This window comes from Cupressus sempervirens, chromosome 5 (assembly GCF_028749045.1).
Source record: "Cupressus sempervirens isolate cs-2001-9-10 chromosome 5, ASM2874904v1, whole genome shotgun sequence".
Taxonomy (NCBI): domain Eukaryota; kingdom Viridiplantae; phylum Streptophyta; class Pinopsida; order Cupressales; family Cupressaceae; genus Cupressus; species Cupressus sempervirens.
This window is the reverse complement of record NC_143122.1, coordinates 942,733,205-942,746,967: the sequence shown is the minus strand read 5'-3', so window position 1 is coordinate 942,746,967 and position 13,763 is coordinate 942,733,205. Positions and strand designations below refer to the sequence as shown.

Genomic DNA, 13,763 nt, shown 5'->3' with positions numbered 1-13,763 from the left:
ACATTTATAAATATTTTCATGATAGTTTTTCCTTGCTATCTTATTCTACCCATAGATAATAAAGTGATCCCAAACATTAATAATAATAATAATACAAATATTCTTCACATGAAAACTATGGAGATTTAAAATAATAATTTGTGATTTTCTAAAACATAAAACGATACATCTTAAAATCCAGCTGGATAGGGGGACTCCCGTAAGTCAAAACAAATGGCTTTCTAGAAGAATATTCCACGAATGAAACATTGATTCAAAGGGATAAAAACACAAGGGGGAGCATTTTTTTTCCAGCTCTTTTAGCAAATCCATACCAGGTTTTTTACTCTTGTTTTGTCTGAGAACATGCCAGGGCCTGGCCCTCATATGTTATACACCCTTGGGACTGGCACAGCTATTGGGTCTCTCTCCAAGGGCAGATTCACCCCTCACCACTGTCTTGTATATGCAATCAATGCTTTTCTGGGACCTGATATCGGTTCATTTTCTGAATGGCTCACTTCCACATTGGGAATTGCTGAAGGCTTGGGATCACAAATCATGGATATTATTCATCATCCTTTATATTATGTCCTTATCCTTGGCATTCCTCTTTCAATGTTTTATAGCTGGGTTTCCAAAGTCGCTCTGCAAAAAGGCCTCCTGAGTGCTTCATCTGGGGTGAGTACTAGATCTCAGAATATGTTCAGCTTTAATATATAGACAGCTGCAACAGAATTTGACGGTAAGCATGACCCAGTTCATCTAGCTCAAAGAAAACTTGCAGAACTCAAAACAATCAGATAAAACTTTGAATGTTCAAACTTTTTAAAATTTACAGGATTGAACTCAGTGATATTTATGTACGCTTATGATTTTTCACACGGAAAAGCTCTGGAAATACTCTAAAAAATATAAGTATTGCATAAGCTAGTAAAAAACGAGAGAGCTTTTAAATCAATCTTCAAAACATTAACACAGCTTTATAAGAGGTTGAAGTCATACCATATCTATCTCCTCATCCATCATATTGCCTGCCCTTTTGGAGAAGATGTATTTCCATATAAATTATCATTGATCCGACAATGGTATGTTATTCAAGATGCAGCCATTGTTTCTAAAAATTCACAATTATTCAATTACTAACAGAAGTGAACATAAAAGGGCATCTAAGAATTTCTAATAATGCTGATTGTTGATGTGATAGAATTGCAAAGATGCATGAATATGATGTGGGATGGTTTTGTGTTGTAATACTAAGTGATTCTACTGTAAGACTTGCTAAAGGTATGTGACATGTCGCCCGCCACCAGTCAGATAGTGGAAACAAACTATTGAGCTCTTGCAGTTCTCAGGTCACGACGATGCCTCCTGTGAGGAGGTGTAATCCTGAGATCCCTGAGATTGTCCTGCCTTTGTTGACTAATGTGTACATTCTGCTGGAAACCAAATTGCTCTAGAGCTGAACTTTGCACTCAGACATCGTTATTAGTTTGGGATCTGGACCCTTAGCCTCGATGGATCAACCTCGAAATCTCCCTTGTAATCTCTTATGTTAGCAAACTGTCTGAACAACCTAAAAGTATTTGCGTTTAAAATTGCTACCTGCAATATTCTCAACCGAATGATAGTTGTCATTGCTAATGTTTTCAGGTATCGCTAAGTAGGAAGCAATGCGTATTGTTGATTTCTGCAGGCTCATTGTCCCACTTTTTTTTAGATCACCTATTTGAGGTAAGTGCTTTTATGTACTGATTTACTTTTCTTTCTCAAATTGTCCGTGCATTCATGAAATTTCAAAGAAAAAAAGTAAGTTCTAAATATCAACTAAATTGACAGAATACACCGAGGATAAAAATATGGTGTTCTGTAGCAGCTAGTTTAAGATTCAATCAATCGTAAGAAATATCCATAGTATGGAAGAGCATGCATACGATTGTACTGTTTAGTAGTAGACAACATAGCAAGGACCACATAAGCTCCAACTAATGATGATATGAACAGACATCCGTATTTTGGTCTAAATTCTTAGTGCCCTTAATTAACGTGGATTGCCTTCCAACATTTTCAGCTGAAACTGTTTATAAGCCTTTAAATAATTGATTTTCCATTTGTGTTATGATCTGTGACTTATGGATTCGTTCCTTCCTTCATATTTGTCTCCACCAAATTATAATTACTTTAATTTTTAGTTTTGTGTTAGATTTGCATTTCTTATTACACTCCTATGCAGTTTGTCTTCCACCTTATGAATTAAAATTTGCTATGAATCCAAACATGAGTGTTTAACCCATAAATATCCTATTTCATATTCATATGTAACGCACTAATTTACTCGCCATACTCAGTTTGTTAAGTATTAGCCATTGGCGGCTGTCATATGTGCCTTATGAGATGATCTATTATTTGCTAAGGTTTTTGCCACCTTAAAAGAGGCTGACACAAGATGCCAGTCACAATACAGGAAGGATAGATAGACCTAGATTACTGATATAGCATAGGTCCTCTGACTTGGTGAAATCGTTATGTTTCTCCCTATTCATCCTTTTGTTCTAAAGCTTTATTTCAAAAGAGAAATCAATATCGTAATTATTGGGATCTGACATTGATGTAGTTCACGGATGTTCATCTTTGATGCAAAAAACAGGACATAAATTCACCTTTCTCATTGGTTAAATTGCCCCTTTGGTCATATGAAAATTTCATTTAGAAAAGCTAATTGCATAGGTGGATTTATAGTGTTGAGTTAGCGTCAAGTTTTACTAGAATACCTTGCTGTGAATACTTGAGATTCTTATATATCTTTTGAAGTTTATTAAAGCCTTTAGGGGATTTTAGATCTGTATCCTCATTCACTTTGGATGTTTTGCTACTCAAATTACTTCAAATTTTTTGGTTCTATTAACTGTTCTACACCTTCAAATATTCCTATTTTGAACATGAGCTCAAATTGAAAATAATATCATATGCCCTTCACTTTAAAGTTCAAGGCTATGTTATTGTTTAGGTTTGGCTATGGGGTTCAGTATGCAGATTTGGCTAATTCATTTTTAGGTTTGAGTTTGTTTTGTGTTCATCCCTTTAAAAACATGTACAAATCAGATACATATATTTGTACCCTGAAGGCTAAAACAAAGCTGCCAAAACAATTAAAATACTACAATGTGAGTTACTCAAATTTTTGTAAAGTTTCTGCCAATTCTGTACTAAATCTCAGACTTCTATGCTATCCTTCAATTGCTGAAGATAATCTTCTTAATGTTCTAAAGTTAGGAAGAGTTGTCACCTTTAACTTTGATCTGAATTTTATTTATATCTGCAATATATTCGTTTAGATATTATTGCTTGAGGGAGCAGACTTGTATTTATTGTGTGTCCTCAAACTACAATAAAACCTACCCTTTATATCAAGACCGAAGGGCATGTCCCTTAAAGGGACATGACCCACTCTAGGTTGGCCCAAACACTACTTGAAGAAATCGGCGCCTAAAGGAAATTATCAAATGTTTAACTAACATAACAAATTGTTATAGTTAATACAAGATATAATTTATGCCAAGGATCGCTGCCCACCTTATTGCCAAGTCTAGTGTATATATAGGCTATCATATGATGTAATGGGAGAAGACTAAGGTGCGGTCTGCACTTCGCAGACCAGTAAGATTATCAGGTTAATATTTAACAATTTAAATGTCATGATAAATAATCATTATTTAATATGTGTAATGGAAAGCAGGAAGAAAGTTCAGCTAGAAAAAACGTTGTTTTTAGTCTTTTGATTCATAATGAGATGAAATAAGTTTTTTTCATGTATCAAGTGCTTTCAATGTCATTTTCAGTGTCAGGGCTCCCATTTTTATCTTTCCCAGCCAAACTCAAAGTCTAAAAATTATTTAAAAAAAATAAAAACAAGATTATAAAAAAAAGGCATTTCCCAAGTATCAGATGCTTCTTTGTTTGTCATGGGTTTCCTCACTAAAGTCTAGTGCACGTGCCTTAGAAAAATTCCGTAGTGAATCAGTCCTGAATCTTGAACAAGCACAAACAGTTCATTGCAGGGGATGAATCGGTAATATTAGGAGATGAGTTTGACATTACAGTTAGGAGTCTACTTATTTACAATTTTTGTGTGACAAGCAATGAGCAAGATGAATGAGATTGAGGTAGTTAGAAAGACTGATGATTGCTGTTCAAGTTGTGCAGATGCATATCAAAACCTCATACGCAATATATTTTAAGATGAGTAACTATATATTCTGACAATTTATAATTTTTTTGAAAAATATTGCTGAAACAATTATGGGCTGCACTGCTAGTGCAGAATTTTCCTCCTTTAAGCTGCCATAAGATTGCTTAAGAATCTTTGTTGTACTTTTGGTCCTTGTATCAAATATAAAGCATTATTCTGTTAATGAAGAAATGTATCAGTTGGATGTCACAATTGGATATTAATGGAAAAATTAAAACAAAAAAAAGTCCGTGATCAAATGTCAAAGCTGCCTGCCATTAGCTACTGTTTCAAGGCAATATAACATATAGATTAATCAGGTCCAGAATTTGTCAGTGAATGGTGAGCACACAGGTGTTTCACATATATTGAAACACAAACAAAAGTATCACATCCTATTGACACGCAATTCAATCCACCATTTCTGTGACATGATATAGATCAAAATACAGGAAACTAAGAGCATATGACATACTCAACAAAAACTGAGTTGTTTAAATCTGTTTCTATCACGTTGTGGTTTATTGGCTGAGTAATTTTGGAAACATTCATCTCCTCAGTGTCTCTCTTTATTAAAAGTAGAAAGTTGAAGTTCTGTTTATTTTGATAGCATTTTGGAGCAGTGTTTACAGAATAGGCAGTAGGAGGCTTATTTAAGGCATTCTCTTAAAGTTTTAAAGGGAATTTGGCTGTAGGATGTTGGAGTGAAGTGTTAAATAAGCAAGGTTGCATGGGGACGGGGTACTTGGGTATTTAGGGTACCGGTTCCGGTACTAGTATGGGTCCAACTATTTTTTAAATTAGGGGACGGGAGTACTTAGGTACATCAAACTTTTCTTTTATATATATATGTAATTAATATTTATAGAAAATTTGAAAATATAAGTCATGACAATGGTTTCTCAAAACAAGAACAGTGATAAAGTTTGCAGATGTAATATATTTTTTTCAATTTCAGATTTGCAGTATATTTGTGTAGACTTTAAACATGAACAAGAAGATCAAAATCATATAACAATGACATATTGCAAATGATAATCTTGTGACTTGAATAGTGATAATGTTTACTATTAAGTAGTATTGAATTAAGCTTGATAAACAACAAGCAGAATGATTCCCAAAAATCTGCAACAAAAATCAGAAATCTTAATCAAGTTCCTTAGCTATGATGCTCTACATTGAGTACCTGGTACTTCGGATATGGCACTTGGGTACGCATCCCAGGGGTGTGGGTATGCGTACCCATACAACCTAGGTTATATGTTCTTTTCCCATCAACAGGTTGTTGCATGATCTATACAAATAAATAAATAAGTTTTGTAGTGTGCGTGTCAAGTTCTCTCCCCTGTTTTGATCTCTGATTTGTGTTGCTTGTGCTGTTATATTTTTTTTGTTATACTTAAGTAATTCTGATTGATAGATGCATCAGATTGTATTGGAGCACCATAGCCAAAAGGGGGATCCGGTAAAACTACAGAGCTAAAGGCAGATAAGCAATATTGATGATGAACTACTCAGGAGGTTGGTTGTCCTTGAGGCTAGTTTGAGGCATGAGGAATAGGAAGAACCTGAAGTTCAAAGGGCCCAAGTTGGAGGCATATATTCTGTGGAAGAGTCATCACAGCTGTGTACAAAGGGACAACGTTAAAATCAGTATCACTGATTTTAAAGTAAAGTTGAATTATGAATGTTGCATAGATTGGATTGAGGAATTCTAAATATACTTTGAGATGGAGAGATTTGAGGAAGATGGGCTGTGAAGTGTCAAATTTGCAGCACTAAAGTGAAGTTTCATGCTGCTTTATGGTGGAAGAACAACCAGTTCAAGCTTATACAAGAACTGATCATGCAAGAGCTAGATAAGTCTATGAACCTTAGGTTCCATCTCAAAGTGAGCTAGCCATGTCGAAGTGAGCTAGCCCTCCTCAAGATGGAACACCTTGGATAAGGCACAACAATTTGCAAAAGGCTAAGAGAAAAACTAAATGGGAAAAGCAATATGCTGAATAAAAGGGTGGTAAATAGGGGAGAAGAGAATTCTTCTAAACCCCAATGCAGAGGTAGAAAACAGAGAATTTCTCGCTATTGGAGATTCTTGAAGTGCTACAATTGTGGTGTTATGATAGAGGGTGAAAATCCATACAAGCCACCAAATCAAATAAGGATCTGACTTAAAATCTGAAACAATTCTCATATAAAATTAGTCTACATGCAAACAAGAACAATCAGGAAAAACTATCTCCTTACTCAGGTTTCTACAACAACCTAGCTCCCCAATTAATTGGTAGTTGTGAATCATGACATGACCACATTGTCATCAAATAAACATCTTGCATCTGATGTAGATCAGAAAATAAGCGAGGGGAAACAACAAGAAATTCATCCTACACTTGAGCTATAGATGCACTCGAATCTTTGTCTTTCAGCCTACAACTGTGAAACTCAATCCTCCATCTATTTTTAATCTTGTGAAATGTGATGTCATTAATAACTCCTCTTTTTGCATTGAATACTATCACAAGTCCACCTCAACTTCCACCAATGAAAAATAAGTTATAACTTAAATTACTAATGCAAAATTAGATTTTCTTCAAATATCACTTCCAAATAGGGAGGCCACCATGAAATAATAAATACAAGATGCTTTGTAAATGTTATCATAAGCTGTTGGTTTTCATTAGGATTGCTGCAATTGTAATAGCAGTGCCATAATGTTTGGTATGTGTTTTTCAAATGGCAGTGACCTCTCGTATTTGTATGAGGAATAAACCAAGAGGATACATTTCATGGGACATGTCTATTCATTAGTGTAATTAATATAATGACAATTTCAATCATAGTTTTATCTCACAACAATTTGCAAAAGGTTACCAAACATCAACACTCCCTCTTAGCTAAGGAAGATTAGCATAAGACATATATTACACCATTGGTAATGTTAGGAATGACACATAAGGAAATCTTTGATCAGAAGATTTCCATTATTCTGATATCACATTTGATATCATGAGTATTGGTCTTCCATGATATTGACACAAGATATATTCCAGGTATTCAAAAGGTTTGATATCACATCTGATATCATGAGTATTGGTCTCCTAGAATATCGACACATGATATTCTTTAAGTACTCATAAAGATTCAATATCACATCTAATATCATGAGTATTGGTCTCCTAGAATATCAATGATAGTCACCAAATACTCAAATAAGGTTTGATATCACATCTGATATCATGAGTATTTGTCTCCCAGAATATCAATGATATTCACCAAATACTCATTGAGTAATGGTCTTCTAGAATGTTGAGATGCAAGATATTCACCAAGTACTATGAGTAATGGCCTCCAAAGCATCCATTTGCATGACATTTATTAAGTATCTGTGTATGGCCGTCCAAAACATCAATTTGCATAACATTCACCATGTACTCAAAAGAAAAAAAATGTTTATAAGGTATGTGCATGCATTCTCATAATGCTTACCATATAAACATCGACGATGCAAAGTATAATCTACAATGATTTGCATAGACATCATAAGATATCCATCATAATAGAAAATTAAGTTATTGTAAGATTGTCACCTTTCAATAATTTTTGCAAATACAAGTGACATCATTTGGAAGTCGTCACTTCCTCATGATGTATACAGAGGTAGGCCTATTAAAATCACATAGTCACGAGGTATATTCATGAATCATAGTCTTCTTGACTGCTACAATTTATTGATCACTAAAGAATCCATCTCAACATGGTTTACTCCCTCTGAATCAATATGACTGAGATCACTGAAGGTTGATTGAATCATATACTCTATCTGCTCCCTCTCTTTCAAGGTTTCCTCTAATGAAATGTCAGGCTCCCTTTGAATCTCAATTTCCCTCTTCCTGCAATAACATTCTCGGAGGAAAAGATCAAGGCACATAGCTCTTATAGAAATATGAATAAAATTTGATAACAAAAATAAATAAAGTTAGTACTCAAGATATAATAATCAGAAAATACTTATCTCTTGTAGTCAAAGGATGATGCCGGAATGATGAATCCCTTTAGGATATGGGGTTGATTTCTTTTGAGCCCAAGTACAAGAGATTTCCTCTTTATTAGGACTCTACTTCACATACCATATTACGAAACTATAAATAGATATGCATGATATAGTTTCATCTTCTATCATATGACTCTAAAGGTTTCAAAATATAATCTCTCTATCCTCTTATAGGTTCCTTATGATCTTCCCTTCAATTTTGATTTAATCCACTCTTATGTAGTTCTTTATATATATGGCTTGATAGACTTGAATATATATTCTAGATATTATATACACTACACAGTCTTCACACGTAAACAATCTGATACATAAATATATCAGATTGATAAACATGAGAACAGTTGTTTTTCTTTTGAAGCACTCACTCACTTATTACCCTTCTAACTTAGTTATTTTTTATCAGTTACCACTCTTAGTTAATGATAATCATTGGTTTAGTGCTTTACTCGTTACCTCTTGACAACATGTTTGTTAGTTTCTCTTTTAATATGTTGACTATTGATATATTTAAGAAATATTTAGGAATGGTTATTAACATTTTATCTTAACAGCCCGACTCAGTCCATCATATATTCCTCATAACATTGCTTTTATTCATTTGAAATTAATGATATTTGGGACTCATGATGTCTTAGCATACTCAAACATATAAAATCACTGTGGTATTCAATCTTCGTTATATCTGCATACTTCTGAATGAATATATTTATCATTGGGTATTTGAATTGTTCTTGATGCTTCATCGGGTTCCACTATGCACCTTGGAAGGAATTCAAAGTGCTAAGTTTGCTTTGTCCCTATATTTAATCTGTTCCACCGCTACGTCTGATTCCTAATAAAACTCTAATCACTAGTTATTACAATCTGTGTCGGATATTTTTTTATGATTAGTGAGGTTTTTAAAGACCGGACTCAAAGCTTTCACCAAATAGTTATATTGGACCACACTTGCTGCTAAATCCCGTTTGTTCCTATTTGATCTTAAATAAAGTTATTTACAACATATTATATACGACAACATCCATTCCGTACTTTCCCAAGGCTGGCCATATATTCTTTTGATGTTAGACTTCAAAAGAGTTCTAGTTATAGTAGTTCCAACACTTGCCAAGATTTGCATTTGTATGTCTCTTTTTGCAACTTTGACATTAATCTTTGAACATATTATGAGTTCCGAGCAAAACCAAATTTGTTTGTATACAGATGTCAACTTAGTTTGCCAGTTCTCTATGAAATGTTGGCAATATTTGTCTTCCTTCACAATTCATTAATTAATAAGTTCAATCGCTAAACCTAAAACTTATTCGTTCTTTCCATTTCCGGATGCAAGCGTAGTGAGTTACACTCTGAATAAGGGCCTACATTGATTGTCGAATGGTATATGTAGATCCAATTTGGAGCCTTCTGCAATGAATCCTCCATTCCTGACTGTAGAACATAATGTTTTCGCCCATGAATAATTCCCCCTTCACATAGATGAATCTCCAATGATAAAAATGTTCAATGTTATCATCTGTTATTATGCATCATTGATAAGTCTTTTGGTTTTCTAATGCATCCTATTTAGTACCTCTGCAAAATGTTTTTGAAATTTCACAGGTCTGGTAAAGAACCTGCTTTGATACCATGTTGGTTTTCATTAGGATTTTTGCATTGGTAAGGACACTGCCATAGTGTTTGGTATGTGTTTTTCAAATGGCAGCGATCTCTTGTATTTGTATGAGGAATTAACCAAGAGACATGTCCCTTCATGGGACATGTCTATTCATTAATATTATTGATATAATGATAATCTTAATCATAGTTATAAATATTATATGAAATATTATTATATTAATTAATCTCACAGGTTTATCCTACCAAAGCTACCATACATCAACATAAGCCACCTCCTCCAATAACCAATCAAATTGATCAACTATGTTAGCTCCATAACTCCACAAGAATTTGTAGCAAGACATTCACAAGCACTTGTGAGCTGGATATCCACCTATGAAGAGATGCTCTTTAAATAGAGAAAATGTAATATTTTGAAATATTTACCATCCAATAACCACCACCTCTACCAATAGCCAAAGTCGAAGATTCCAAGAGGATGCTACCGACATTTGTCAAACTCATATGGTAAATAAAACCTTACGACTTGGCCATATAATTTATCAAATACTTTAGGCCTTGTTACATTAAATTTATTCACCAAAAATTTAAAACTACACTTTATGGATAATAAAATATTTCTGGTTGATGCAAGATTGCTCTCACATCCTATGTTGCTCCTACATCAGACACCTAGGGTAGGAAGAAATTTGTGAATATGGATTCACAAAATGGAATTGAGTGATGTATCACCCTTTTCAGATATCAAGCAATCCTCAACAAACTCCACCACTGGTATCTCTTCTTCGTCCTCTTCCAACACTCAGCTGAAACAAGTATTCTTATCTGGCGACATTGATATGCACTCAACCTTTCAAATGTAAAATAAATTCTACCGTAAATGCACTACTTCCTCCAATTGTATATCAGACTCTCCTTTAATCGTGTGGGGTTCAACCCACTATAGTACAACCACCTGCACCAAAATACACCTACATTAAACTCTGTAACACCACACAAAACTTTCTCTCTATACCACATATCACTAATTGGTTTTTTTTGAACTAGCTTACCCATAAAATGCAAATCATCATGCTCTCAAATTTAATTAAATATGATTCATCTTCTGCTGCAACCTCACCATACTCACATCCTTCTTTAGTATTAATAATATTCAAAAGAATTGAGTTTTACCTTAGTTCCATTCACTGCTGCGACTTCAAATATTTCTTCAACATGACATGTCATTGTTTTTATGCCTTTTGAAAGACATTTGATATTTCTGCTGCATACTGATCTTCCACCTTCAAACAATTATAGAATAATGATCCTGAGATCAATCATCCACATTCTCTAACAAGTAATCAATTTCTTTTTACTAGGAATCTTCATTTTCACCATTTTCACATAGAGAATAATTGGAAAACTCCTTGATTTCCACGCCTTGTCCTCAATTTTAAGTTTTAACCTTTCGTAAATTTTTTTGTTTCTGCAACAACTTTCACCATTTTCACATTCTTGTCCTCATCAAAGAAAACATGAAAATTGGGTTTTATCTCATCACCTTTCGCTGCAACTTCTGCTCCACCTGCAATAAATTTATTTCATTCTTCTTCAGTTTGAACTAATATATCATTCTTCTCAACTTCATTTGTATCCTCTAAAAAATTCTCTTTTGTTGTAGCAACCTCTATAATTTCATTCTCCATGTCTTCTAATAGACATTACTTAGCTTTATATTCATCCTTTTCCTCTTCTTTCGTGCCACATGCATGACACTCTATTGCATCTTCTTTCTCTCCTGCATTCAAAGCATCATAGAAACAATAGAAATCACCATTAGCTCTTTTTTGATAAAGGGCTCTTCTCCTATTTCTTTCACTTGACATTTCAACTTTATAAATTAGTTTGTCATATGCTCTCTCTGATTTCCTCAAGTCCAAGAATCTTAAGGATCCATCCAATGACAAAAGTTCTTTTACTCTTTTTCTTTTTCATACTCAAGGCCTTGCAAGTCCCAACTTAAATTTTCTTATCAACACTTTTAGGTTCTATTGCAAATTGCTTCACATTCGGTGATTTGTTTATGAACTCAAGAGCCTTGATGGGGAGCTTCTTCTTCTACGAGCCTTTTTTTCTCTAGCAAGGCTATCTCTTAGCCTTCTTAGGGTCTCTTCTCTAACCCTAACCTAGAGGATTCTCTCCTGATCCCCTTCCACCAAGAAACTCACCAGTCAATTCAAATTTCACTCACCTAACTCCCAAAACCCCAACTATGCACCTTTTGGCCTTTCAAGCCAAAACTCCTCCAGATACTACGAGTAGGGCAAACATCAAGCTTAGGCCTTCCTTTTGAGGTTCTTGACTCATTTTAAGTCATTCTGCACCATCTTGTTAGGTTTCACACACCCAAAACCCATTCTTGCTCTGTTTGGCCTTGTAGCCCCATGAGCCCCTATTAGCCCTCCTAGAAACAAGGATTCTTCTATAACTTCTAAAATTTCTTAACAAGGCCTATAGATGTCTACTAGACATTGTCTCATATTGACCTGGACTTAAGGATTTTCTAGGTCTCAAATCCTCAAAGTGTCGGAATAGTACCTTTTCAGAAAACCCTACTTTTAAGGGTTTCTAGGGCAATGATAGCTACTTCACTTCTAAGGCAATTAAAACTTCACTCCAGACTCCCTCCTCTAGTTCAAGGACACTAGACAAAATACTCCACCATTGCCCAACCAAGATTGGCACACACCTATCCAATTCTTCATTCATTTCTCTTCTGCAAGCATAACTGTGCCTTGCCAAGCTTCTACTAGCTTGCCTAGGGCTCACTTGCAAAAATAACAAACTGCCTTTCCCAACCGCCAAAATTGATATTTACATAATGTACACAGGCCATTACTTGATTCCCAAGGGTCATAGGTTTTCAACCGTGGGAACTCAAGTTTTAGCCATTTTAGTGCAGCCCTGTCAAAACTGACCAGCAGGAATGATGAAACAAAATAATTTTTAAAACCTCATAAAACAAAGGCTAGTGATCAAAACAAGATTGCACAGAGTTATCACATGATCACAAGCATCTAGTCCATCAAAATCAGTAAACAAATCAATCAAGTTCTCCAAGCAATCCTTCAAAAACCATGTTTTCTATCAGCAATTACTCCTCCTTTCATCAACTGTCCATATATTGGCATAAGCAACCCCTATCAATGAGTTGGATGATGCTTATATAGACTTCCTCTAACCACTCAGACCCTTGGGTCGAGTTACAAACTCTCCCTTTGCCTTTTCTTAGAAAAATGCAAAAATTGTCATTGCAATTTTGCAAAAATTGCAAAGTTGTCAATGAGCAATTTTACAGTTTTTGGCAATATGGCTTCTTGGCCTTCTAAACTGATCCAGTTTGATTTCAAACCTCCTACCACTCCAAATCACTCTTTACCCCATTTTAAGGTATTTTCCCATATTTGCCCTTTTTTCAGCAATTTTTGCCTTGTGGTCATACTTAGGTCCCATCTTCCAAGTTCCTGATTAGGACTTCACCTCTATCTATTTATATCTCCTAGACACACCTTGAGACTTCATCATAGTCCTTATTCATCAAATGGTTGGCTAGACCATTTACAAGCCAAAATTGTTTCTAGGGGTTTGCCCTTCTCTAAGGTGCTCCTGCACCAAGCCTCTTCCCAACAAATCCTCTATGTAGCTCCTCTTGTCACTCACACCACCCTCAAGTCATGCTACAAACTGCCTCATGTTCAATGCTTTTTTTGCAAACCCAGCAACACTAGCTTTGATACCACTGATGTAGGGTGAAAATCCTCACAGACCACATGCAAATCAAATAAGGCTTTAGGCCTCACAATCCCCAAAACAAATTCTCTTATCAACACTTTCAGGTTCTAT

The 13,763-nt window shown here is 34.9% G+C and overlaps 1 protein-coding gene across 3 annotated transcripts in view; it reads left to right on the top strand.

The window, feature by feature from the left end:
* The first annotated feature begins 240 nt into the window (after window positions 1–240).
* The window catches only part of LOC149559076 (uncharacterized), a 157,100-nt gene continuing 143,577 nt past the window's right edge, over window positions 241–13,763 (top strand). The window contains exons 1-2 of one of the 3 annotated variants that reach the window (XM_089833031.1): window positions 241–660; window positions 1,633–1,713. In XM_089833031.1, coding sequence (XP_089689157.1) covers window positions 346–660; window positions 1,633–1,713 — 396 coding nt within the window. In that variant the 5' untranslated portion in view covers window positions 241–345. The remainder of the gene's footprint in view (window positions 661–1,632; window positions 1,714–13,763) is intronic. The other 2 variants (XM_089833033.1, XM_089833032.1) reach the window with 2 other exon arrangements.